Genomic DNA, 28000 nt, shown 5'->3' with positions numbered 1-28000 from the left:
TTCTCTGTCCGGGGTTTGGAGGCGAGGCGAGGGGCCGGTTTCTGTGAGCCGTCGCTTCGGGAAAAAAAAAAACATCCAGGGAGGAGAGCGGCCAACATGACGACCAACATCAGGTACAAAAGCCGGATCCCGGTGAAAACAGGTGAGAATTTCTGGATTTATTCACAGTTCTGTAAATATTAAGAATGAATGTAACGACCGCTTCATGTTTCTGTCTCTCTGGGCGTCGCTTCGCATCCCTGCACCTGCGCCTCCTCCACATCCATCCTGTAATGGCCAATAGAGGACGGCACAGAGGTAAGACACGTCATTTGATGTATTTATTTCTGTAGTGCGGTTGGAAAATGCATATTTCAATATGAGGTATTGTCAGATCATAGGGCGGCAGCACCAGCGGTATTTACGTCTCAGATCCCACATATCTGCGTTTATTTGGTCGACGCGCGTCAAGATGCTCCGAGCGCGGCCGTGCCATCACAGGCTGAGCTCAGATCAGCAGACCGACAGGCGGGGGGGGTGGGGGTGGGGGGGTGGGGGGGTTAGATTTCATTTTTAGACGCATATGTGGAGCAGGCCGGCGTCACAAGAGGCGAGCGGCCAACATGGTACCCAACCAGACAGCATCCCTCCTCTCCATCCTCTCCTCCGTGACTCAGGAGGAATATTACCGATTGATCGGTCACCGAGTCGACCGATGGGGCTGACCTAATTGTCAGCGTTGAACCAGCACCACTCACGATCACATCCCCCGTGTTGGGAGCAACACAGCTGCCACAGGAGCCCGCAGGGGAGGTCGCGTCTCTGATGACCCCGGCCTGGGCCTTCCTCCTCCGCCTCTTCCTCTTGGCGTCTGATGACAGAGGAGCATTTGCATGTGCTGCTGAGTGAGTGATTCCGTCAGCCTCGTTGTTCATCCGTTTACAACAGATGACAACATGACTCGGGATAGAGATGAAAAGGAGGAGGATACATTTCTGATGCGAGAAGAAAACAGTTTAGTCAGACTATCAACCTGAAAGCTGAAAATGCATCAATAGGCGCTGGAAAGCAAATTCTACACACTACCACATATTTATACACATGTAACACTTATGGCACGTTTTAAATGGATATACTCAAAAACAGTACTCAGATGTAAAGTACAAGTTGTAGTAAGACCAGATATACTCACGTAAAAGTCATCAACATATAAAGTACCAAAAGAAAAAATACTGGCACAGAATTCTCCATTTCAGAATGACATACTTTATATTATATTACAGGATTATAATTACTATTGATATATCATTATATAATGAACAGCTGGTAAAGGTGGATCTAATTGTATTTACAGTATTAGCTGTGATAGCTTGTGAATTTCCCCTTAGGGATGAATAAAATCTTATATTGACCTCTAATAATACATCATCATTTATGTATTGATTATATTTATAATTATGAATCTAAATCTGCAAAGTAACTAATACAAAGTAAAGTACAGCGTTTGCCTTTGAAATGCAGTAGAGTAGAAGTATTAAGTGGGATAAAATGCCAATACTCAAATAAAGTACCTCAAAATTATATTTGAGCACAGCTCTTGAGTAAATGGATCTATTGACTTTCCACCACTGTATTTACTGAAGAACCATTTATTCTACAGCTGCCATATATTGGTCATTTTGAAAGCTGCAGTAGGCGATGCTGTTGGACTGGATTGTGTTTATTTAGTCTACTCTTATTGATATGAATGCTTTGACTAGATATAAGAAACACCTTTCAGAGCACCACAAACTACAGCCTCCAAAATGACCAACAGATCAGCACCTCTCTGAACTGAATATTATAGCCTTTATGAAGGAGGCATTATTGCAGGATTGTTGTATTAGACTGTTCCTCACCCAGTATTCACATTTTCAACTTCGCAATGAGAGCATTTGTAGATCAGAATAAACAAGATTCATAAAATTAATGTCAAGATAGCCTTGAGCAGTGAGACTCTGATCATCACAAGTAAAAGTCCTGCATTCACAATAACATATAGTGGTTCACTCATGTTTAGTACTCAGATTACTATACAGCTTTTACAACTAGTGAGTTTTGTTGTTGGCTGTCATCAGTTCTTCACTCCCACATACTCTACTGCATCTGACCCTGTTGGACACTGAGAAAAATATCTCGTATTCTGGACCATCCAGGCTGCGGAGGAGGAGGACAGAGAGGGAGAGAGGGAGAAGGAAAACACACTAATCATGCTTAGTATGACTGACTTAATGATGAGATCATAACTGCTAACAGATTTATAACTGGTAATCAATCCTAAATCAATATTTTCACAACAATTTCCTCCTCTTCCTCTTAGCGTGTCTCCCTCCATCTCATTGCTCTAAACGCTCCTGTCGCTTCCTTTGCTGTGATATTGCGTTGCCAGGCAACAGTCTTTCTTTTTTTTTTTTTTTTTTAAATCTGTTTTCATGAATTTTCTGATACGAATGTGTGGACAACACCATCTGACTTACCCACAATCCTGTGTGGTGATTATTCTGTGTGTGGGCGGATATTCGCGGGACATTTTTCATCACAGATCAGACGCTGAAAGAGAAAATCACAATCACAGTTTTATCAACATTTGGCTGGGATACGTCACCTTGATACAGTGATGCACAGAAGGATCAAATGAAGGATGTAGCGCCTCTAAAACAATAAGGTCAGCACTGGAAAAACATCTAGTCAGCAAATCACTCACGCTATAAGGCCCATTAGTAGCTGCTTTGCAGCTTTTCATTGAATCACATGAATTTCAATTTTTCCGAGCACTTCTCATCCACGTCGGCTTAAAATTTGAAAATAGTTCATTCTTGTTGTGGGAAGCAGCAGTTGGAAAAACAGTCTCTTCAGAAGCTTCATTAGTAGCTTATCAGCATTAGATTTCGTTGCCTGGTTATATACAATCATACAGGCAGAAATCAATCATAGAAGAGATGCAAATACAAGTTTCTCCTCTAACTAGAGTCTCAGCAAACCAGAATATATTACAGCTACAAACACACTTAGCATTTACTTAATATCATATGTTTAGTATTTTGTTTACTTAATGTGAATCAGTGTAACTTTTGCTGAATATCAGTCACTGTAGCCGCAAGTAGCAGTTACAGAATAATGGTATGTTTACGTAGTCTAACAGCAGCACAAGTAGCAGAGAACCACCTTAAGCTACTGGTCACCCAAGACAAAGCAACTCCTGAGTGTATTAAAATGAGAACGAGGTTTATAGTTTAGAAATTCAGCTTCTTGTTTCTATAAGGAAGAATGTGTTATTTTTATCTTCATTTAAAGAGGGAAGGAAACATCCTCTGTTTTTCCTCCTTTTTTCTCTCTTTTGTTGGTGGTGTTTTTCTAATCACCATCCAGCGTCTGAGAAGAAAGGGTGTGGCGTGTTGTACAGATTGCAAAACCGTTGACACAAATCTGTGACTTTGGCCAATATAAACAAAATTCACGTGAAACCAAAACCCTGGATTGCTGCTGAAAAGTAAAAGTCGCTCTTGTAACAGTGTCAGGTGTAAAGGCACCACTCTCTGATGAGGCACTCTTTATAAGTGGTAATCAATAGCTTCATTAATTCTTAATTAATGATATACTAATGTTTTATCAGTCAGTTGTTGGTCTTTAATAAGAAAGCATCTTGTATTGCCAGGTTGTGGAAAATTACCTTTTATTAACAGCTTAACATTCACAATTAAATTTATGGACTGTAATAAGAAAACTTTTATTACTATTATTATTATTAACATTATAATTACAGATGAATCACTAACTTTTTGGGCCACTCTGACCATGTCATGGTCCACCTGATTCCCACATACAGGCAGAAACTAAAACTGTGTAAACCTGTTGCGAGGACATCAAAGCAGTGGTGCAGTGAAGCCATAGAGGATCTGCGGGCATGTTTGGACTGCACTGACTGGGAGGTGTTCAGGACTGCTTCCAACAGTCTGGATGAGTTCACAGAGGCTGTGACGTCATACATCAGCTTCTGTGAGGACTGCTGTATCCCATCACGCACCAGGGTGAGTTATAACAATGACAAACCCTGGTTCACAGCTAAGCTCAGTCAGCTCAGGAGGCAAAAGGAGGAAGCTTTCAGGAGTGGGGACAGGGACAAGTTTAAAGAGTCCAAGTACAGGTTTAGCAAAGCGGTGAGAGAAGCTAAACGACTGTACTCTGAGAAACTTCAGCTCCAGTTCTCAGCCAATGACTCTGCTTCTGTCTGGAAAGGGCTCAGACAGATCACTAACTACAAACCTAAACCCCCCCACTCCATTAATGACTTCCGTCTGGCCAATGATCTGAATGAGTTCTACTGCCGCTTTGAAAGACAATGGGACAAGCCTGACACTAACCTCCACATCAGAGCCACATCAGAACCCTCCTCCTCCCCTACCAAAGGAACGTCTCTCTCTATCCTGGAGAGAGATGTCAACAGGCTTTTTAAGAAGCAGAACCCCCGCAAAGCAGCCGGTCCTGACTCTGTCTCTCCATCATCCCTGAAGCACTGTGCTGATCAGCTGTCTCCAGTGTTCACAGACATCTTCAACACCTCACTGGAGACCTGCCACGTGCCAGCCTGCTTCAAATCCTCCACCATCATCCCTGTCCCCAAAAAACCAAGGCCCACAGGACTAAATGACTATAGACCCATTGCCCTGACCTCTGTGGTCATGAAATCATTTGAGCGTCTTGTCCTGTCCCATCTCAAATCCATCACTGACCCACTCCTGGACCCCCTGCAGTTCGCCTACAGAGCCAACAGGTCTGTAGATGACGCCGTCAACATGGCTCTCCACTTCATCCTCCAGCACCTGGACTCCTCAGGGACCTATGCCAGGATCCTGTTTGTGGACTTTAGCTCTGCCTTCAACACCATCATCCCGGCTCTGCTGCAGGACAAGCTCTCCCAGCTGAGCGTGCCTGACTCCACCTGCAGGTGGATCACCGACTTCCTGTCTGACAGGAGGCAGCACGTGAAGCTAGGAAAGCACGTGTCTGACTCCCAGACCATCAGCACTGGATCCCCGCAAGGCTGCGTTCTTTCTCCTCTGCTCTTCTCCCTGTACACTAACACCTGCACCTCCAGCCATCAGTCTGTCAAGCTCCTGAAGTTTGCAGACGACACCACTCTCATTGGACTCATCTCTGATGGCGATGAGTCTGCCTACAGGTGGGAGACTGAGCGTCTGGTGACCTGGTGCAGGCAGAACAACCTAGAGCTAAACGCTCTGAAGACAGTGGAAATGATAGTGGACTTCAGGAAGAGCCCAGCCCCACCCACCCCCATCTCCCTGTGTGACTCCCCCGTGGCTACCGTGGAGCATTTTCGCTTCTTGGGAACCACCATCACACAGGATCTCAAATGGGAGCTAAACATCAGCTCCCTCATCAAAAAAGCTCAGCAGAGGATGTATTTCCTGAGGCAATTGAAGAAGTTCAACCTGCCAAGGACTATGATGGTGAACTTCTACACCTCCATCATTGAGTCCATCCTCACCTCCTCCATCACCATCTGGTACGCTGCTGCCACGGAGAGGGACAATAACAGACTGCAGCGTATCATCCACTCTGCTGAGAAGGTGATTGGCTGCAATCTTCCGTCCCTCCAGGACCTGTACGCCTCAAGGACTCTGAGGCGTGCAGGGAAGATTGTAGCTGACTCCTCCCACCCTGGACACAAACTCTTTGAGACACTCCCCTCTGGCAGGAGGCTGCGGTCCTTCAGGACCAAAACCTCTCGCCACAAAAATAGCTTCTTCCCATCTGCTATTAGCCTCATCAACAAGGCTAGAGAGCCCCACTGTTGCTGATCAATTGCACCAATCACCAGAAAAAATTCCTTGTATGTGAAAGCATACTTGGCAATAAAACTGATTCTGATTCTGATTCTGATTCTGATTTTATCTTAGAGAGAGAGAGACCTTTGACCCTTATCATCACTGACTTCACATTTATAACTGCAGACTTGATGGCTCATTAGAAAGTGAGACAGTCATGCCTCAGCTGCCAGAGAGATTTTTTACTAACCTAAACACTGAAAGCTGCAAGTTACAACTTACTTTCTAAAGGGTGCACTATTAGAAAGTGGTGCCAACAAAGGTATATCTGTGGAAATATTATCACACCTTGTTGTCATCTCTGTCTGCACACTGGTTTCTCCCTGCAGCAACGAACAGATGTTGAATCAGATGCGTTTGCATCCGTGCACATGTGTCACTTCACTTCAGATACTTGACCCTCCTCTTACTCTCCCTCTTGGTCTTTAAACACACTCTCGCTGCCACAGATGGGACACTCACCGGCTCCCAGCGAGGACCAGCTGCAGAGCAGGAATAGGCGCGTCTCGGGGGGTTGGGTAGGGTATTGAAACTGGGGATTTGAACCCCCTGTGGCTCCTTCTGTCAGCATAAATGTGAAGTAGTAAGAAGAGAAGGAGAGTGGCTGATTTAAGAAGTCTTAATCTTCTTCTTTGATCACTATTTACCTTGTTAACACAAAGTTTGCCCCTAAGAGAAATAATTTGACATTTTAGGAAATACTTATTCTCATTATGGTGGAACGTTAGTTTAAGGCTGCAGACAAAAGCAGGTTCCAGGCACCAGAGTGACTCTCTTCTCATCTAAGCCCAGAAAGCAAGTAAGCATTTCTCAAAGTGTTGAACCATTCTTTTAAGTTGCTTTGCAGTTGCAAAATTATCTTATCCCCCTTTTTTAGTTCCTATCAAAGTTTTGTTGTCAGCTTGTTCAAACTCCTCACTGTTATGTTTACTTTATTTGGCCACCAGAGATTGTGGCTTCATGCCCTCTTATCCCTGGGTTTGCCTCATCAGTGCCTCTGAACATTATACCATCTAAATTAAAGAGGAAATATCGGGATAGATCTCAGTGGAAATGAGAAATAAGAAACAAATAAGCAAAAAAAAAGCATGTTAAACAGACTTTTTACAGCAGAATTGCACACTTGAGACGCAGTACAGAACAAAAATACACTAAATATACACCCCTATATTAGACCCCTCTGTGTAATCCTTCCGCCTGTTAACAAAACAAATGACACATAGCCTCAATAATCCACCTTAAATGCTGTGAACCCTTAAAAACATACAGGACAAGGCCGCATCTGTCATATTTGAGTGTGTGCGTACGTGTGTGTTTCTGCCTCTACAAGTTTTTCCTCTGTGACAGTTGGTACCTTTGTTTTTGTTGAGGTGTTTGAGGAGTTTCTTCCCTGCAGTGTGTTCACATTCACATACTTTCCTTTAGTCATCCTGCAAACATGCATGAAATGACAGTGATCCAGTTGAGACAGAGTGTGTGTGTGTGTGTGTGTGTGTGTGTGTGTGTGTGTGTGTGTGTGCATAGTTCTCTTGTACCTGAAGCAACTAAACTCCTTTTCCCCTCTTATCATCCTGGGTCTCATACACAGTGGGTCAGTGCTCATCATGTCTCAGCTCTGCGTTTCAAAAAGCTTTTGTAGAGTGACTGGAGTCTGACCCAGATAGTATGATTCTTTGAAAAAATCTTTTTAAGTATTTGGTTAACCTTGATATGTTTGGGATTACAAGTTCTTTGGGACCAGGCCTCAGGAGTCTAAGCAGTAATCCAATGAAACAAATGAAGAGAATTAAAATTATTACATAAGTGTTCTCAAGGCAATAGACTGCAAAAAAATCTGAATTACACTTTTATTAATCACATACAAAGTTTATTTTTTACAAGAAAACACTGAAATCTTGCATGCAATTCTTATTAAAGCATAAGGTTTATGTTATTCTGTATTTTTATTGACTTTGGAAGTTTGTTCTTTGCCTTTGAAGCAGCAGTTGACAAAAGAAAACAGCTCAAGGTCAATTTACTAGCTTGTTTTGGAGCTTTCAACCAAATCAAATGGTCTTCAGTCGGTGGTGTTTGCACAGTTTTTATTGAACTGTGATTTCTAAAGTGTTCCTTGAGTTTGAGAAATATCAGTTGACAAAGAGAGTGAAGTGTCTCCAACAGGGAGGCTCAGTATAATGGAAAGTTTGACCACTTACAGTTCCTTAAAAACTGAGCAAACTCAATCTGCTGATGAAGACTGTGTGATATGGACAAAATGTCAGGAACAAGCAGGATATGATTAGATTTGAAAACTTAATGGATCCCCAGAGGGACAGTAGTTTGGTCGCCCATGCACAGTGATAAATAAAACAGACACGAGTCAGTCAGGTCACAGCAAACAACTAAACTTAACATGCCAACAGTACAAACACTAAGACACAAATTAACAAATATTCTTAGACAATATTAATGTTTATACAGTCAATCAGTTCATAAACAAAAGTAAGTAAATGGACCTTAAATTTAAGATTGTTTTGTCTACTATATTTTTCTTAGTGTAAACAAAACCCAGGAAAAGATCACAACAGACATTTAGTTGGTTCATTTCTTAATACCTTCCGACTTCCTTACTCAGCCCAAACCCCACTCAGTCATACTGAAGACGTTAACCTTTCAAAACAGACCATAAATATATGGTTTCACTTTTTAAAAGAAACTAAATAATTTCCTTAAACAGCTGGCCAATGTAGTCCTTAGCAGCCCTTTCTCAAACAAGAGTAAATAGTGCATTTTATTAGGGACTATTTTAAGCTGCGGATTAATATACATTTGGTCTGTTTGTGACTATTAACAGCAGGACAGTACATGTGAAATCAACCAACAATAAACTATGGTGCTCGTGTTCATTGTAATGAAGGAACATGTCATCCACTGCAACACAGTGTAGCTGAGCGATGCGTGTTTGGATGATGGTGCAGCTCCGTGACACAGACGAATAAGACACATAGAGCTCACAATACTTATCTGTAGGATCGGTTGTTTGCATTAAGGAAAAATGTCGAGTATCACCAGACTTTTCCTTTAACTACCATCCTTCGGTCCTGACAATATTTAGCTGACTGAATCCTTCAGCTAATTGTTCATGGATACCGTTCAAGATTGCAGCCATGCTCTCACAAGTGTCCATTGTCACTGAATAGGCGGATGCTAAAGCTGGCCTCCAACGGCCAAGTGTTCTTCAGTGAAGCAATTTTATTGTTGCCTGAGCAATTACATGCTGTCAGATTAGCATGTTTAAGAGACAAGTTCACACAGGCCTTTGCATCTCCAAGGAGAGAAAACACAGGAGGAGGGGGGAGGCCAGGGGCCCAGGGTCCATTTATGTTGTTTTTGTACCCCTCTCCTTCTGTCCCACTCACCCCCACGTCTCATATCACCCCTTATCTCTCCCTCTTACCCTCTCTTGCCTCACTTGCTGTTTGGCAAGCAACAATTTAGAGGAAGCATTCAGGGTTAATGATGTGAAAGTGTCAGCTGGACGTCTGGGAGATGCAGAGAAGTCATCAGTAAAGGTCACCGCTCTTAACTGCTGCATCGCAGACCGTCTGGCTGTCTTAAGCTGGGGACGGGCCACATGATTTTAAGACCAGTTTTTACCAGGACTTGACCATTTGATAGCTGATCTTCAGGATCATGGCCAGTCTGCACAGTTTTGAGGAAGGATGGGAAGTAACTGGTGCAGGTACAGACATTGACGATCCCCTCCGGATGAACCGTATTATCTTCCAATCCCTTATTAACTTTTTCTGAAACTTTTTCCCATCATATGAAGCTGTACTTTGTCTTGAGAGAGAATTAGCAAATGTTAGCATTCTGCTAAATGATATGCTAAACTCATATGGTAAAAACATTCAAGCGTGTCTTCTAGAAATCACATTTCTATACAACTGAACTGCAGCAGCAAATGTGTTTAGCAGAGAACGTAATCGTTGGTTAGATAATGTTCAGCTGTGACATATTTTCTTTTGTACAAAGCACACAACTGTCACACCAGAGGCCGGGTTTCACAAGATTCCCGTCTGTGGCTGGGTTTCGACAACAAAAGCAGCGGGTTAGGAAAGATTGTGGTTTTAGTTAAATGTAAATAAATACGTTGTATCTGAAGTCACTGTGAAGTTCTCTGTATTAAACTAATGCTGTCTTTCCCTAACCCTGAGCAAGTGACACTATGAATAATAATGCTGTAGTCACTACAAATAGATGTTGTACTGCAAGATCAGATGTTTTGGTGAAAATCAAATAATTGTCTGTGAACATTTTACTGATATGTTCAGTTTCAACATGTTGGCAACTTGTCAAATAGTTGCATTAACAACATTTTCATTCATTCATGTTTCCTCCAGAACATTTTTACTTTACAGTTTAGTTTTACAGAAATATGTGCATGCATGTTTATGTAAGTGTTTAGCTCAAAACAGTGATTCAGTTACATGTTCACTTTTTTGAACATAAATCAGGTCCTTTTAGGAGGCTAAGAATCACAGATAGAAATCTTTAAAGGGAGATTGTAACTTCAGAAAGAAGAAATAACACATTCTTCCTCGCTAAGAGGAAAAGTTGCATTTATAAGGAATAAAGTAAAATCTCCTTACTTAATGTAAGACTTTATGAGGGGGTTTGTTAATACAACTATTACTATATGACCACTGGCTTGGATAATGTCCTGTAACTTCAGCTCGGTAACTGACATTTCAGTGTCAGTTCACTGACAGTACAATTCTTCTCTTCTTGCGCTACTATACAACATTTTAGCACTAACACTGACCTTTTCATCTTATGACCTAAACTCGTCTTCTGCTGGAGGAATATTTACCAGTTCACCTGCACAAAATAGGACACATCACCCTGGATACTCAACATCCATTATCCTGTACAAACACATTAAGCAGTGGACCTGTCTGAGGTGATCCTGTAGTTTGAACAGCCGTAACAGAAATCTTAACCCAGTGTGTTTGTTTGTGACTAGTCTGAAAAAGTGTGATGGTCAGTTAAGATTTTAAAAGCCTTCTTCAGCCATACTGTCTGTGCTGTGCTTATCACTTGAAATGCTTTGGCAGTGAAAATAGATGGTTACGCTGCTGGACCACATTCATTCGGGTTGTGTCCTGTGTGTGTGATTGTGTTGTGTGACTGTGTGTGTATCCTGGCAGTGGACTAGACTGCTGTGGCCTTTTGAGAGTCGCTTCCTTTAGGGCTACAACTTTGTATGAATTGGGAGGAAGAAGCTGAGTGCTGCCTGCTGACTGAGTGGCTGATCTCTGGATCTCTGCCTCTGCACCACTGTCCAACACACTGACTGACAAACACACACACACACACACACACACACACACAGAGGCATGGTGCATTCAGACTCTGAGATAATACTCTGACAGAGTAGAAGTCACTTCTTTTACTTGTTTTTAAAAGAGAAAAACATTACTGATAACTTAGAAGCACAAAGTCAGAGACCACATTGTGTTCACATGTGCATCCTGCAGAAGAGGAAATAGAAAAGATGGACAAAACAATGTATAAAAACATGGTCACAAAGTCGGGGGAAAAAAACACAAAATATAAAGTTATATGATCATGTAAAAGCCAAAGAAAAGAACTGAGTTTATAGATGAAGTTTCCCTCACATATCATATTCTACTAGTCTAGCTGCCCTTGTTCTTGCCATTAGTCCTGACTCATGGTTCGTCCTTAATGTCTCTCTGCACCTGCCGCTCTCCCTCTCTCTCTGTTTGACCAGCTGGAAAGAGCCAAAGAGGTGAGACAGAGTTACAACTTTGACAGCTTAGTCACTTTACAGCAGCACTGAGGCGTCTGTGCAGCTTTTATATGACGTTTATATTTACATTTTTTTTTAACTTTGACAGTCTCCTGCAAGTTTTAAGCTCTTTATCCAGATGTTTGGGCAGTGACAGACTGAGAAAGTCCTCTACAAGGAAGGAGATGTTCAAGTAAAATTTAAAAAAGTTAAAGGGCAGAGTGTGAGAGTGTCTGTGTATATGTATTTGTGTATATGGTAGAAAGAGACAGCTGGCCACTGACAAAGACTGAAGGTGGGGGGGGTTTAGCCAGGGGGCTATTGTAATACCATTTCAAGACATCTGTTCCTTTCTTCTATTCAGACTGAAACACCCACCCCACACACACACACACACACACACACACACACACACTCTGTCATGTCTCTCTTTCAATGACCTAAACTCGTCTTCTAGCATCAGGACCACTGTGGCTGAGAAAACCACGATTGTTTCTTCCCTTTTAGAAACATCAGAAATCCCAAACCATAAACTTTTTATCTGAGTTGAGTCCTCTGTCGCCCTCCTGTGGTGTGGAGTGGGACTGTCCCATCCTGTACGTGGCATCACCACGGGGTGTGTCCACTTGGGGAGAGAAAAGAGGAAAAAAAAAATGTTCAGCTTCTTTTATTTCAAAGAGCATTTAAGCAGAGTTGGACACACCCACACCCACCCACACACACACACACACACACACAGACACACACAGACACACACACCGCCATCACATCTGGAAGTAATCAAGTCCAACCTCTCTATACCTCGTTCACCTCTACACACACACACACACACACACACACACACACACACTGTTGGAGTAACCAGAGGAGACGACATGGTGGCTGATTTCCTTTACGTCCTTTTCATTACAGTCTAGACCAGTGCTTCCCAAACATTTTTGAACCAAGGCTCCCATTCAGTCAAAAATGACACCATGGATATCTGCTATAAGAATTGGTTTTAACAACCTAACAAAACAAATTGATTGATTGATTGATTGAATGAAGTAATGTAAAATATGTGACATGTGTGAACTAACATCCGTATTAAAGGAATAGTTTGACATTTTGGGAAACGGTTTTGTTCGCTTTCTTGCAGAGTTAGATTAAATGATTGTTGCCAGCTCAGGTCTGTATAGTCATGTCTATCTTTATATTACCTTTAATATAAATAATACATGTCAAAAAAAACATTAGTTTTAAGCTATGGTGTTGAGTGGATTTGTATATTAACCATAGCTTTAAAATAAATTCAACACGCCATCACCATGTCTTTGAGTTTGGTTTACAGGGACAAATCTTTCCTTCATTTGCTCTGACAATCAGTTTTTCTTTTTTCTTACTTTTGTTCTTTTGCTGTTTCTATTCTGTTACTTTTCTTGTGGTTAATGGTAAATGCTAAAACGAAGCATAAAAGTATCCCAAGTAGAGATGGCATGTATAGTTAGTTAAGTACAGTTTAGATGTACTTATACTGTAGTTAAGTGTTTCTATTTTACGCTACCTGATACTTTTATAATTAAAATACACATGATGAACTTTTAAAATACAACAGATTGTTAAAGACTGAACCAGTGGCTCCCAAACTTTTTGGCGTGTGCAAAAGTGCAGTGTCTACTTGGAGCCCCTCGTCTGGTTTCAAACGTTTATTGTTAGCTGCTCCGCCAATGAGACGTATCCCATCTAAATATTTCAGATGGTTTCATTTAAATAACAGTTTAAATAAATAAAGAGATCAGATTATATACAATACTACACACAAATGGCAAATGTAATAAAGTACACTATTTTTTCCTTCTTTTCTGTCCCATTAATCTCACCACCCCTCCAATTTGTCTTGTGACCCTTCCACGGGGCCGGTCACCAAGATTAGGAGCAGATTAAATCCTTTAACTTTCTATAAAATAGTTTAAAAAGACCTACAAGAGCTCGAGCAGCTGCCATGAAATGCTACTGATGAATTAATGCATCAGTGTAAGTGATCTAATCGGGTAATAATATCAGTCACAGGGGGTTCTTTTAGCAGAGAGAGTACTTTTATTCTGAGTCACTTAGATTTAAGCACATTCTGCTGCTGATCCTTCTGTGGGAGTCAGACCGCAGGAGTTTTATTTTCACATTGTTTTACTGGTACTTTTACTCAAGTACATCTCGATTGTGATTATTTATATCTGGTGAAGCATGAATAAAATATTAAATAAATAATCATAAAAAAATTGGAAATGAAAAATTTTCCGGCACCCTTGGCTCATCTTTGAGGCACTCACCATGAACCTCAGGTATAGACTATGCTGAGCCACCACTAAACATCCGGATTGACAAGTTCATTTATTGATAATCTGATAATGTCTGTCCACAGGCCCGTACTTGTAGCGTCTGTGTCTTAATCTGTTGTTTGTGCTGCAACTTTTTTCATAGTCAAGTTTAAACAAGTTCTTTCTTGTTTCATATCTTTTAACACTGAGGTCAACAAAGCATGTAAACTTTCTGTCCGTCTGTCTGTCTGTCTGTCTGTCTGTCTGTTTCTGGTCATTTCCCTCAGCACAGTTGACTTTTCAACTGTCGGAGCTGGGGGGAGGGAATACAGCCTGAATGAATGAGTTTCTTTTAGACTTTCACTTCTCTTCCATCCCTGCCTTGTTTCCTCCCTCAAATTGCCACCTCTCTTTTACTCCCTCTCTCCGTTTCCCTCCCGCTCACTGAGAATTCCTCCGTACCTGTCTGAACAGGGAGAGTCAGACCGCCGCAGGGAAGCAGAAAGAAAGAAATAAAGACAGAAAGAGGGGCAGGGAAAAAGAAAGGAAAAGGAATCAGGAGAAAGAAAGGAGGAGGAACAAAGGGCACATATTTAAAGAGCACAAACAGGAAAGAGGTGTGTTAGAGACAATTTGAGAGCAGAGAGAGAGAGAGAGAGAGAGAGTGAGAGACAAGTTTATCAAGGTCTTGAGGCTTCAAATTTGCTTTATCCAGTTCCCCGCCAGGCTGTTTTTTAAGTTGCTGAGACCCGTGGCTATTTTGGTCCGTCAGTTTCGGAGCGGTTTAGGATGGATGCCATCATGCTGCAAGAAAAACTTGTGGAACGGCTGCTGTGCCCGCGAGTGAGAACCGCCAGACAGAAGGTAAAGATTTGGGCTTGTGGGAAGAAATGTGTGCGGACCAGACCAAAAGAGTGGCAGAATATCAGGGAGATATAAAAATGCAAGAAAGATAAAGACACAGAGTTCAGTATTAGATTAGAAAGGTGGAAACAAGAAGCCCTCACACCTGTGGACTCACTGCCAGCATCTTTTTGGTGTTATCTCTGGCTTTCTGTGGAGGTGTTGGAGCTCAGTTTGCTCCACATAGTGATAGATTCATTGCTGAGATGAATTGTCTCTCCCCCCTCCCCAAGTATTTTTATGATTACTCATCGATTTATATGCAGCTTGCCTCATTCTCATTCCTCTGGCTGTTTGGCAAGTATGTCTGATTGCTCCATCTGTGGTTTTTTTGTGTGAATGTGTGTGTGTGTGTGTGTTTTCATAAATGCGATCCTCACCCGAGGGGGCTGTCGGAAATGCCTGTGACAAGTTATGACAGCGTATAAGGACGCTCACTGCGTGTTTGACTTGTGTCTTTGCAGGGCTAAAAAAGAGCTTTTCAGGTCTGTTGAATGCAGCTTCTGTCCGCGTGTGAATGCTCTCTGCGGGCCCGGAGCGTGTATTTATATCTACACATGTCAGCACGTAGTACTGTAGGGTAAAGATGACGTTCTGCCAGATGCAGCAGAGAAAACCTGCTGGACTGAGAGCTACTGTCCGACACAGCGAGAGACTGGTATCCTGTGGTTCTCTTTGTGTGTTTCTCAGAGAGACTTACTGGAAAATCTGAGACACTGGTTATTCTCAGCTGCTCGGAGGGGAATGCTGTGCACGTGTTTTTCCATGCAGTTGTAGATTTTCTGTGTTATAGACCCAGTCTGTCTGTTGTGGTAATTTTATAGCATCAGACACTGCTAGATCCATTTCATCTTCAGAGACTCTTACAATTAATTGATTATTTGGCTCCTGTTTTTAAGCTGCTGGTTTCTGATGCTTTATAGTAGAGTTGAAACCATTTGTCAATTATCTAATTAGGCCAATCAATCAGTAACTTTTTTTGATAATCAGTTAATTGTTTAAATCATTTATAAGCAGGAATGCCAAATAATCGCCGCTACATGCAGTGGCGGAGAAAGTACTTTACATTGATAATATCACAGTATAGAAATACTCAGTTCTGAGTAAAAGATCTGCATTCAAAATTTACTTGAGGAAATGTGCAAAAGTATCAGCACCAAAAAGCAGCAAATCTTCAGCAATGAGAAGCTGTAAATAGAAAATCTTTGGCATGTTTGTTTGAAAAAGGATTGAAAGAATGAAGCAACTATCAAAATAGCTGCCAAGTGTTTTTCTGTCAGACAACTGTTTAACTGACTAATTGTTTCAGCTCTACAATAACTGTCAATATCATCAGTAACATCAATGGCACGTTTTTTCATGAAGCATTAATCAGGACTCACCACCTCCTTCTCCTTCCTTGTCTCTTCTTTCTGTCCCAGGAGAAACAATATGTGGGTTTTGCAACTCTGCCCAACCAGGTCCACAGGAAGTCTGTGAAGAAAGGCTTCGACTTTACACTGATGGTGGCAGGTCAGTTTGTAGCCCAATGTGCAAGCATGAAAAAAAAAAAAAAACTTTTGTTAAAACTGGTACTTATATAACATTATGGTCATTGATATAAATGTGGTGGACTAAACATTAGAAACAATATAATCCAACCGCACCAGAAGCTACAGCCTCTAAAAATGACCATAGAGTTAAACTGACACGTCTCGAAAACAGTTTCACCACAAACTCATGGATTTATTTGTCGGGCTGTTTGGTTAGTTTTAGTGAGGTGTACGTAATAAACTAGCAGCTAATATTATGTGGATGTAGATCATTTTGTTAGATGTACACATATTATAATTATCGTCTATCTGTTTATCTGTGTTACAGGAGAGTCTGGTATGGGTAAATCCACCCTGGTCAACAGCCTGTTCCTCACAGACCTCTACAAAGACAGAAAGTTACTGAACGCTGAGGGTGAGTCTTCATGCTATTTGTCATCTTTCTGTCATACTCTCATCAGTCATAGTGAATGCACTGCTCTGTCAACAGCACTCACAGGTCTGGTATTTGTGTAACACCGACCTTACATTTAATCAGGTCACGTAGCTGCAGTGATAAAATCTAGCTCAGTGTCTGACCTTTGCTCAGAATAAAATATTGTAATTCGCAAGTTAAAGGATGAGCCTGGTGATATCTGAGCTCTGTTGTTGTCTATAACCTGTAAAAAAACACATCTAAGTGACATGTTCCTCCATTATGAACATGAGCTCTGAGGTCTGTTCTGAGTCAATCTGCTGTAAATACTCAGTAGGTAGACTCGCTAAGTTCTTAATAACCACTCACTCATTTCAGGCCAGTTGTTCACTTAAATCTTCAGCTAGTAAAGACTTTAGTGATGTGTAAACCTGTTGCATTAAAAATCTGTGGCCAGTCCTGTGAGTGCTGGTATGACTTTGTTTGACTCATTATTATGTGAATTATGTGTGTTTCACAGTTACTCAGTCATTCACAAGTCTTTCAAATTATTTTGTTATTTAAAGTATATTGTGTTATCTTATCTGAGAAACGTAATGTCAGATTTTCCCGGTAGGTCGGATTTATATGATATTAGCTTACTTTTGTCACGCTTCATTACATGACTTAAAAATGAGCAAGCTAACACAGTTTTTTAGCAGTTGGTTCACTTAACTACACAACAGTTGCACCTGGCTCTTACTGGGTGTAAATATTTAATAGCATCAAACCTCGAATTTGTGTGGTGCAACCTTTCTTCATTTAGTTAAGCATAAACATGTTAAAACAAGGCTAAGTGTGAATTCCTAAACCGCTGGTGCAACTGCCTTGTAAACACCAAACATGTATCAATCCATCACTGAAAATCGTCTCTGTCAAATACACTGTTCAGTCCTGTTTGAGTTATGTTTGCTAAAAACTGCAGCACTGAGCTGTTTTAGATTTTTCTTAATTATATTTTCATGACCTGTTATTTGTAATCTTGTTATGACCTGTTGTATCTTCAGTAATGGGCTGAGAGATGCAGACCCAGCGTGGAAAGTATTGAGACACATTGTTGGCTTTGGACTTTTTATGTTTACAATGACAGAAATATAGAATATCCTTTTGTAGAGCAGCTTTGTACCAAGTTGTCAATCATTTATGCCACTGTTACTTAAGAAAAGCATAAAAAATCCTGAATTACTCCATCAGGGCTCATTTTGCACCGTTCAACAACTTGTTCGACATTAGTCTCATTTTCTCCCTGTCCCTAACTTCCCTCCTCGTCCTGTGTGTCACTGCTCTTCAGAGCGAATCAACCAGACTGTGGAGATCATCAAACACACCGTGGACATCGAGGAGAAAGGAGTCAAGCTCAAGCTGACCATCGTAGACACTCCGGGGTTCGGTGACGCCGTCAACAACAATGAGTGGTGAGCTGGAAGACCTGCTGGTCCGGTGCCTGTCTGCCTGGTTCAGCCTGCTCGCTTGAATTCACAGTGCCCGGAGGAGCTGCTAATGTAGCCTGTGCTGTGTGTGTGTGTGTGTGTGTGTGTGTGTGTGTGTGTGTCTGTATCCTAGCTGGAAGCCGATCACAGACTACATAGATCAGCAGTTTGAGCAGTACTTCAGGGATGAGAGCGGGCTGAACAGAAAGAACATCCAGGACAACAGAGTCCACTGCTGCCTCTACTTCATCCCTCCATTTGGTCACGGGTAAAAAAACACACACATACAGACACACACACACACACACACATACACGCAGTCTAAAGTTGGATAGCACATCCTGACAGTGATGACACGTGTTGGTAAAAACAGTTCAAGCAACACCTTTTACTGCAGAAACTGCTTAGATTTTGAGAACTTACATAACTTTACTCCTGTTTTTTTTTCTCCGCAGGCTGCGTCCGGTGGATGTCGAATTCATGAAGGCTCTGCACGAAAAAGTGAACATTATTCCACTTATTGCAAAAGCTGACTGCCTCACGCCCAACGAGATAAAGAAGCTCAAAGACCGAGTGAGTCCCAGACCTGGAGCTCCACAGTGAATGTTCCCTGTGTGTAGACTGATCACTGTAACATTTCCTCTGATTTGTCTTTGTGTGTGTGAATGTCCGTGTCTAGATACGAGAGGAAATAGATAAGTTCGGGATCAAAGTGTACCAGTTCCCTGAATGTGACTCCGATGAGGATGAAGAGTTTAAGCAACTTGACAAAGAGCTGAAGGTGAGTTCTGACCGAGACAGTCAGAAACCTGTTACAATAATTTACTGATTCACTGTAAGAGGAAGTAACTGTACTTTTGTCTACAGACTGTGAATCTGAGTAAATTAAAGGTAAGGCAACAAATTGTCAAACAATGTGCAGCTCATTGCATACTTGGATTTTTAATTGATTTGACATATTTGAGTTTAACCTCATTTTATTTGTCTTTTCATTCAGTTTTAATCCTATTTTTAATAATTTCTTTTATCTTACATCACTGGAATTTGTTTTATCGTTTTATCCCATTTTGGATCGCTCTGTAAGTTGATTCTGTGTTTTGTTTGTTGCTCTGTGTGAAGCAGATCGTAACTTGAGTATTGAAAATCTCTCTAAAATAAAGATTATTATTATTACTATCATTATCATTAATAGGATAAACATTTAAATGTAAAATGATAGGGCTTTACACTGCTGTTAGTTTTATTCACTGATATTTGTTCCGATGAAAATGTATGATATTCTAATTTAGACTTTAGTTGAATAACAGGAACACGTTTGTGGTAGATATGGGATGAGATGTTAGCAGCTGAGTTAGCTTAAAGGTTCAGTCCACCCAAAAAAATTGAGTGTGAAAGTTTATTCTTGACCTTTTAAAAAAAGGAGATGGGCAAAACATTCTTATCTCAGGGTCTCCTTAATAGCTTTTCCCAGGGCTTTCAACCCATGATCTTCCTCAGCAGGCCATCACGCGACTTATTCAAGTATGAAACATCATAACGCCTAGTCTCTGTTCAAAGATTGCCATACTTGGGTCAAGGATTAAGGAAAACTATGAGACGGAAAGCTCAAGAAAAAAGGCAGAACTAAGTGGGGATTTCTTTTCCTATTTCCCAGTTACTACTTGCGCTGCCTGGACATGCAGATAGTTTCATTTTAGGTTTTTGTGCTGAGATTTTAAGATATGAATATTATACTTCTCCCTCAATACAGTGGAGGTGAACAGAGTTTTTTTTTTTTTTTTTAGCTCCCCCTGTGAGAAACAGAAATGTGTCTTTGCAGAAACAATGTCCCGTTACACCGGATAATCTACAGGCCTTACTGTGAGCTACTTTAACAGGGATTTAACCTTTGTTGTGAAAACTGTGCACAGAGAGGTCTGAGGATTATCCAGAATAAAGGCTCCAGTATGTTTCAAATCACCTATGTCGTACCACTTGTGTTTACATGTGGGCTGAACGACCTCAGGCACAGACACAGCAGAAAGTCTGGCCGTCAAAGCCTCCTCCTGATGGCATACCACTGTGTTATTTATTATTCTGTGTTAATTGCACAAACGAGCAGAACAGTGAAAAGTCTCCGCTGCTTAATGGACGGTAATTTTGTGAAGAACATAAAGACGAGTTGACGAGTGATGAGTTAATTAACAGAAATGAAATGAAATTTACGTTCAGTGTATTGAGCTGGATGCAGAAATCTCAGAGATCTCAAATCTGAGCACATAAAACTAGATTTACCGAGATACCATGAGGGCAAAGGAGGGAATGTGTCTTTTTGGTGAACTGACCCTTTAACATTTGTGCGCTCAGCTCTGAGGTGATAAATGATGTGGGCTTGTGTGGGCGTGAATCCACCGATCAGCTGGGAAAATCAGTGCAGGGCGAGTAAACATCAACCAGTGTTTAACCTGTCTCAACAGTCACAGTCACGCTTCTCTTGAGCTGCTTATTGTCCCTTTGTGAATGTGTATGACTCCGTGAAAATGTATCAGGGCACAGCATGCTCCGTCAGCTTTCTCTGGGCAGATAAGGGTTAAAAAAAACAACCCACCCTCATGTCTCTGTGTGCAGGAGTGCACCCCGTTCGCTGTGATTGGCAGTAATACAGTGGTGGAGGCTCGAGGGCAGAGAGTGAGAGGAAGACTGTACCCCTGGGGAATTGTTGAAGGTTTGTTCGTGTATCATCTGTCTGTGCGGCCCTCATCAGCCTGTGTGCAGATCAGACACCGTTTGAGTGGATTCATAATTGATTGTACATGTTTCTCTGCTCAGTGGAGAACCAGTCGCACTGTGACTTCGTGAAACTGAGGAACATGCTGATCCGTTCACACATGCACGACCTGAAAGACGTAACCTGCGACGTCCACTATGAAAACTACAGAGCGCAGTGCATACAGGAGATGACCAGGTATGTGTGAGCGAACAGGTTGCAAGGCTGAGATGTTTTGTAAACAGTTTAGATAACTGCTGACGTTTACAGATCACAATATTTCACTCCTGCCCCTCCTTTTCTTCCTCTTCATCTTCTTCTCTCAGTAAACTGGCTCAGGACAACCGTATGGAGAGTCCCATCCCCATCCTGCCGCTGTCCACTCCAGATATGGACACTGAGAAACTCATCAAAATGAAAGACGAGGAGGTATGAGGCGTTAATAACTTTCTGATTTCTTTTCGAAGATGGGGCTGTTGTTTTAATGAATGTGTCTTGCCTCTGATACCACAGGCAAATTGCAGAATGTAGTAAGGATCAGTCTGCGCTTTAATCCCTGCACCTTTACTTGTTCACCTGTTGGCCATGGTAGTGCTACTTTAGGTGTGTCTTGGTCTGAAAAATGATACCTTGTGTGAAAGGTCTTAGTCTCCTGATTCTATCTGTGCAAAACATTCACTGCAACAGCTGTGGCCACAGAATGGGTCCAGACTTGTGTCTGTGGCTCCAAAGTGTTTTCCACACAAAATCTAAAGTGTGAAGAACAGAAAAGGGTTATGACTGTAATCAAAAGGGTACATTAGTTTTGGGCTTGTGCACAGAAATGCAGCGTGTCTGTTATCAGGTGAAAAAAGTCCCTTGTGAGCGTCACAGGTTGTATCTCCCTGTCCCAGTACAAGCACAGGTGACTGCCGGCTTTACAGAGAGAAGATTGCGTGGAATTCATTCACCACTCAGAAAAGAATTCATCTCTCACGCCTGTGTGTTTAAATATTGGAGCTGGAGTCAGGAGCTGAGCTCAGTAGCTTAACTTAGCATAAACGCCAGAACAAGGGGGAAACGGCAAGTCTGGCTCTGTCGAAAGCTGAAAAATCTGCCCACCAGCACCTGTAAAGTTCACTAACTAACATGGTTTATACAGAAACAATGATTCGTGGTTTAAGGGGGCGGGAGGTTGAGATGTTTTGAACATTTGTAGCTGTACAAAGACGATGGAGAAACCTGTGCTCACTAACTGTACCTGTAGCTGGAGATGCTGCACTGAAGTGCTGTGTGGAAGGATAAACTCTCATTCGTCAAAAAATATTTACAGCTCACATCTCCCCCTAAAACTGCCTCCAGTCTTAACGCTAACCTCCGCTGACACTGACCTCCATATTCACTTTACAGAAGAGCCGCAAGGTCGCAGCTGCATGATGTAACAAACCAGTGGTATGAGAGAAAACAAATAAGCATCATCTCCCAATATGTTGAACTATTCCTTTAACTCAATCATCTATACGGTACAAGAACAAATAAAGTAATTCTAAGAGAACCTTAAAAAGATTTTTTTTTAAAGTTACTTCCTCTTAAATACTACTATGAGGCATCATGTATAAACAACTATCTCATAACCCAAAATAAATACACTAGCATTAGTCCAAATCCTGCTTTTGCACAGTCTGAATGCTTCACTGAAACACTGTTAACTCCTGAAACCAGTCAGGACTGATATGCACGAGTTAAACCCTCCTATCGTTGCTCTCCGCCTGCAGCTGAAGAGGATGCAGGAGATGCTGAACAAGATGCAGCAGCAGATGCACGAGAAAGACCAGTGACGCCTCCCGGAGCAGAGCTGTGCTCCGACGCCACCTGCTGTCTCTCCCCCGAAGGACAGTGGGATCTTCAGACATTGAACAATGGATATCATGTGTTAGTGGCAACTCTGGCTGTACATTAATCTTCAGTTTGGTGCTTTGTATAGTTTGTCTGCCTGGAGGGTTGTTTCATCAGAGAGTTTATTTTTCTCTGAAACTATCATTTTGCCCACTTTGAGCTCCCACCCCCCTCCCCACTGTGGTTTGACAGTCTTAACATATATAATATTAATGCGTAATTTAAATTACTACTCAGTGTATCTAATTTATAAATGCAATGCTAGACTTTTTGGATATTCTGTCAGGGTATGAACATGTGCGCTATGAGATGTTTTGTAAAGAAATTTAGGTTGTTGGTGATGTTAAGATTTGAACATGGATATTGTTTTTATTATGTTTGTGTGTGTGTGTGTGTGTGTGTGTTCGAGTGTGCGAGTGTATGTATTTCATGAAATTCCCTTTGATATCACCAGGTATCCGTCCATAAAACTCCCATTTGTTTGACAAAGGTACCACAGTGACTTCACTTTTTATTAAAACCCAACTTTTGCTCTTGTTCGTTTGCTCTCTGATCCTCATAAATACCTTCATGTAACATTTTTTTTTTTACATATGGCAAGTCAAACTATCCTCTTCCAGCATTTTTATATGTGCTGGTTGAGCTGAAAATGCACTTATTGCCAGTGGCTAACTGTGAATGGAGAGCTTTTGACATAATGAGAGGGTTGGTGCATGCGCAAGCATGCTGCCATTACTCATATCCGCTAACTGCTGTGGGCCTATTTTTACTGCTTTATAGCCGATGCCCTGTGCTTGTATTAAAATGCATCATGACCTACAGTACGCTTTGTTGCCACTGTGAGATGATAAAAATAGATCAGTGATGAGGAGCAAATGCTGTGTTTCTGCTTCTGTTTTAAATCTCTCTCCTTGGAAGTAAGTTATGCCAGTGAAGATGTGTATCCTGTTTGATTGCTTGAGCGTGTGTGTGAGTGTGTGTGCAGAGTCCGCTGATGCTGAGGAACAGTACATATTTTGCCTGAAGGCTGTGAGCTCAGCCTGTGCCCTGTTTATATAAAGGTGTGACAAATAAACCCTTGTTTCTCGTCAGCCTGGCTTCCCTGCCTATCCATTGTCTCTCTGTACGTTGTGGTGTCGTACATTAAGTTTCAGGGAGCACAGCACGTCCTCCGGTCACTTCCGGATGTCAGAATCTGAACAGCAGAGCTGAGAACTGCAGCCGCTGCATGAACATGATCTGCTGATTCATGTTTATCTCCTGCAGACATTTTCCTCTGCACTGCACAAGTCATCTTCTCCCTGCCAGTCAGAGCAGACACAAGCAGGCATAACATTAATATGAACAGTGGTGGAAAATAACTAAGTTTGTTTGCTCAAGTTCTGTACTCAAGTACAATTTTGTGGCACTAGTATGCTCAAATATTTCCATATTTTGCTACTTTTAACTTCCACTCCAGTTCAGAAGCCAGTATTGTATTTTTTACTCTATTACATTTATTTGGTGACTTAGGTTACTTTGCTGACTCTGATTATTAATGCAAAGTATAATCAACAAGCAATTTATGATGTATTATTATAGGTTAAGCAAGTTCATCTGAGCCAGACATTTACATATGAATGTATCAATAATTATAATCCAATAATATAATTCTGTACTTTAGTAAATGTTATAATTTGTTGTTATTTTACATATCTTTAATTTCTCCTGGTAGAAGACTCTTAAAAAGAACTGTCTAATTCTGTACTTATCATAGGTAAAATAGAGATTATCTTGAAATAACTGCTCCATTTAAACCCAAGTTAACATTCAATCATTAATCATTCATTTATTATGGTAAATTTTATTCTTTATCTATGGTGAATTGTATGCTAAAGGCTAAAGACAAATTCCACATTTTTTGCATGTTTGGCTGACCTGCTGTGAAGTGACTAAATGGCTCTTCAAGATACATGAGCTGTTTTGTTTTTCCTTCCATTTTGTTTCCATCAAACACTATAGAAACTTATTAGAAATTAAGGACCCATTAATTAACAAGGTACTGAGATACTTCCCATGTCTGTTGTGTGTGTGTATTTTAGGCTACATGCACAGGGATCTGTCTGTAGTCATATTTGGCAGTAGTCTTTATCAGTGAGTGCCAGCTGGCAGTAACACACACACACACTATCTCTCAGAGCAGCAGTAAGAAACACAGTCGTCTCCTGAAGACACACAACACGGCACTGAAGGTAAATCCCTCTCTTTTGACCTTATTAAGACTTTTCTGTTCTGTAGCTTTCAATAATATCATTTACATTAAAACAGGATGACCCATTAACTAATTTCTTGCTCCTAAAATATCCTGGTAATAAGAAAACTGTAGACTGCATGGTCCTGACCTCAAGGTACCGACCTCACAAAACTGTGGGCACAAGGCTTTTTTGCTGTCAGTGCACTGGACTAACAAAACAGTAAAAAAAAAAAAAAAAGATATATGTTGTAAAATGGACAAATTATATTTTATTATATTTATTTATTTATTTATTTATTTTTGTTATATTAACACATAATGTTGTAATAATACTATGTTTTGTGAATGTGTTAGGTACTAAACGAGTGGTAAACAATAAACTAGTTTATTTATAGTACAACACATGTAGCATCTTTTTTTTTTTTTTTTTGTATAAAATCTGTATGGAAGGTACCAAAATAAAATATATTATGTTAATCTAAAATAAATTTCCCAGACAATGTGTAGTCACATACAGAGCAGGTAACTGTAGTTGTACATATTGCAATGTACAGAGAGTGGCCAGGATATTTCACAATCTAGACACTTTAAAACACATACAGTGTAACAATACAGTCAGCTACCACAACACTGCAAAGTACAGCCTCACAACACCCCACAGAGCTGAATCAATACCTCTCTGACATAAGATTAAAAACTCTACAGTTGTACAAAGACAGTAATCACTCTTGTCAAATTGTATTGTATTGTAATTTTTATTTCTTATTAAGATCCAAACAGCTCTTGAAAACCGTACTATTGCATATATAAGATAAGAAGATTTTTATTAATTTACACAAAGATAATTATGGAACAAGTATCATTACGTACTTTATCAATGTTTAGAGAATGCAGGTCCAGTGATACGCTTCACTAGATTTATTATGGCAGTCATCCATTTGGAATAAATGTTTTGTGCAAATTGTGGATATGTTTTTACAAATTTTAATATTAGGTTACACTTGCATTTTCCTTCCATTAACAGCTGGATGGTCTTTTTGTTGAGGCTTTGAACTGATACTCTGCAGTGAAGAGCTAGACATTAGATTCAGTGGTTTGTAGTTTCTGTGCCTACACCTTAATATGGTATCTGCCAAAAACTAATATTTCAGACCCCAAAACATAGAAAGAGCAGTGCTCACACACAGTGCGACTAATCAGACAGATGAATCTCCTCTCTTCTCCTCTCCAGTGATTGGTAACCATGAAGGGGCTTCTGCTCCTGTGTCTGCTCCTCCTGTTTGGAGGTCAAAGGTCATTAGCATGCCCCCACCCGTGCTCCTGTCATGGCAATCGGGTGGACTGCAGCAGCAAATCTCTCACCTCCTCCTCGCTGCCCACCAGTTTCCCTGCCGGGACCACCGAGCTGCATCTCAACAACAACCTGCTGAGCACCCTCCCTAATGGGCTCCTGGATGATTTGACCTCTCTCCACTCTGTCTCCCTTCACGGTAACCCCTGGGTGTGTGACTGTGGTGTCCTCTACCTGCGAGCCTGGCTGCTGCGTCAGCCCACTAGCCTCCTAGTGCACCCGCATGTCAACTGCAGCTCCCCTCACAACTTGAGAGGGCGGCTGGTGGCATATTTAACCGAGGAGGAGGTCCTGAACTCCTGCCACTACTGGTACTGTGACCTGGCTTTGGTGTCACAGGTGTGTCTGTTTGTGTTTGTGGTGGTGCAGGCGGCTCTGCTGGTGGCTCTCATCGTGTTCCTGAAGAGGTTTGAAAGACTGTCCAAAGAGGCGAAGAGAACCACAGAGGAGAGCTTCACAGTCAGGGAGGGTCTGAGGGAGAACGAGTACACAGCTTTAACGGACAAGTGACCAAGGGACAGTGACTATTAGACACAAAAGAAGAAAAAGAACTTTTTATCGTCTTCACCCTGAGACAATGTCAGTCACATCACGTGATTTTATGTTTCACATTATAATTGCAAAGTTCATTTGTTTATGCACAAGCAGGTGACAAATTAAAGGAAAAACCTTGATAAATAAGTAGACAGCTGCAGATGCTCCCTAACAGGGCACAAGTGGAATGGTTTGATAAGTATGAAAATAATCTCAATCATACGCTACAACACCAGATCCCAACCAACTGTGCATCCAATGCAGTTTTAACATTGAATCTGTCCTGGTAGTTTGCGATGACCCAAAACCTTCTTCCTTTCATTTCACTCATGTATATAACTGATATACCACTGGAGAAGAGACTTAATTAAAATAAAGAATTAAAAAAGTTTGCACTATAGAGTTTTGAGGCCAAAACTGATGTTGTCCTTTGAGAGTAAGAATTTCCTTTAAAACAGTCAATGTTAATTTCACTCAGAGAAGAGGAGAGGAGCTGTTAAATGCAGGAAAGTGTGAAAATGCTGTCTAAGCTTGAAACATTGCGATCCACAGTAGCCACCGGTCAAGACTTTTGTGTTGAATTAAAGCCACTGAGCGCCTGTGTCTGTGCAAATTACATTTACTCTATTCTACATATGACATTTGACAGCTCCCCTCCCTTTTACAGTGATGACATTTTTTTAGTGTTATCACTGACCTGCTTGGGAAACCCTCTTCCTCTGTTTCCTGTGAAGTATTCATTTCATATCATTAGCTAGCACAGTAAGGATAAGGACCCCTTCAGTTTCGTTATTTAAATGTTGTGACTAAAGAATGAAGTGTAATTACAGTTGAAAATTTAATTTTTTTTAAGAAAATAAACTATTCAGTATTCACTATTCAATTTAGAAATTTACAGACAATAAAGTCTACAAACTCATTGCACTCACTCCCAATCAAATATGTAATACCACATAATCAGGCCACATAATGATCACAAGGAGACACAAGAAA

At 41.1% G+C, this 28000-nt stretch overlaps 2 protein-coding genes across 4 annotated transcripts; both read left to right on the top strand.

Annotated features, from left to right (window-relative positions):
* The first annotated feature begins 4 nt into the window (after positions 1 to 4).
* septin5a (septin 5a) lies at positions 5 to 23980 on the top strand. Of its 3 annotated transcripts, XM_071483548.1 has the most exons (13): positions 5 to 142; positions 284 to 297; positions 16274 to 16364; positions 16713 to 16799; positions 18130 to 18253; positions 18402 to 18536; positions 18724 to 18841; positions 18948 to 19049; positions 19136 to 19159; positions 20876 to 20972; positions 21077 to 21212; positions 21341 to 21443; positions 22769 to 22983. In XM_071483548.1, exons 1-13 carry the CDS (start codon positions 97 to 99, stop codon positions 22829 to 22831), a joined length of 1140 nt encoding a protein of 379 aa, XP_071339649.1. In that variant the 5' UTR covers positions 5 to 96; the 3' UTR covers positions 22832 to 22983. The 3 variants fall into 3 exon arrangements, with proteins under 3 accessions (XP_071339649.1, XP_071339650.1, XP_071339648.1); XM_071483547.1 differs by lacking the exons at positions 5 to 142; positions 284 to 297 and adding an exon at positions 14598 to 14813; XM_071483549.1 differs by lacking the exons at positions 5 to 142; positions 284 to 297; positions 19136 to 19159 and adding an exon at positions 14554 to 14813 and having other exon boundaries at positions 22769 to 23980.
* A 1030-nt stretch (positions 23981 to 25010) lies between these two features.
* Positions 25011 to 27131, top strand: gp1bb (glycoprotein Ib platelet subunit beta). Its single transcript, XM_071483552.1, has 2 exons — positions 25011 to 25120; positions 26354 to 27131. The coding sequence occupies exon 2, from the start codon at positions 26366 to 26368 to the stop codon at positions 26981 to 26983; it is 618 nt and encodes a 205-aa protein (XP_071339653.1). The 5' UTR covers positions 25011 to 25120; positions 26354 to 26365; the 3' UTR covers positions 26984 to 27131.
* Positions 27132 to 28000: the final 869 nt, after the last annotated feature.

This window comes from Trachinotus anak, unplaced genomic scaffold (assembly GCF_046630095.1).
Source record: "Trachinotus anak isolate AG129_WGS33_773 ecotype Australia unplaced genomic scaffold, CSIRO_AGI_Tana_v1 ptg000008l, whole genome shotgun sequence".
NCBI classification, from domain to species: Eukaryota; Metazoa; Chordata; class Actinopteri; order Carangiformes; family Carangidae; genus Trachinotus; species Trachinotus anak.
This window is presented reverse-complemented; position numbering and strand designations above follow the sequence as displayed.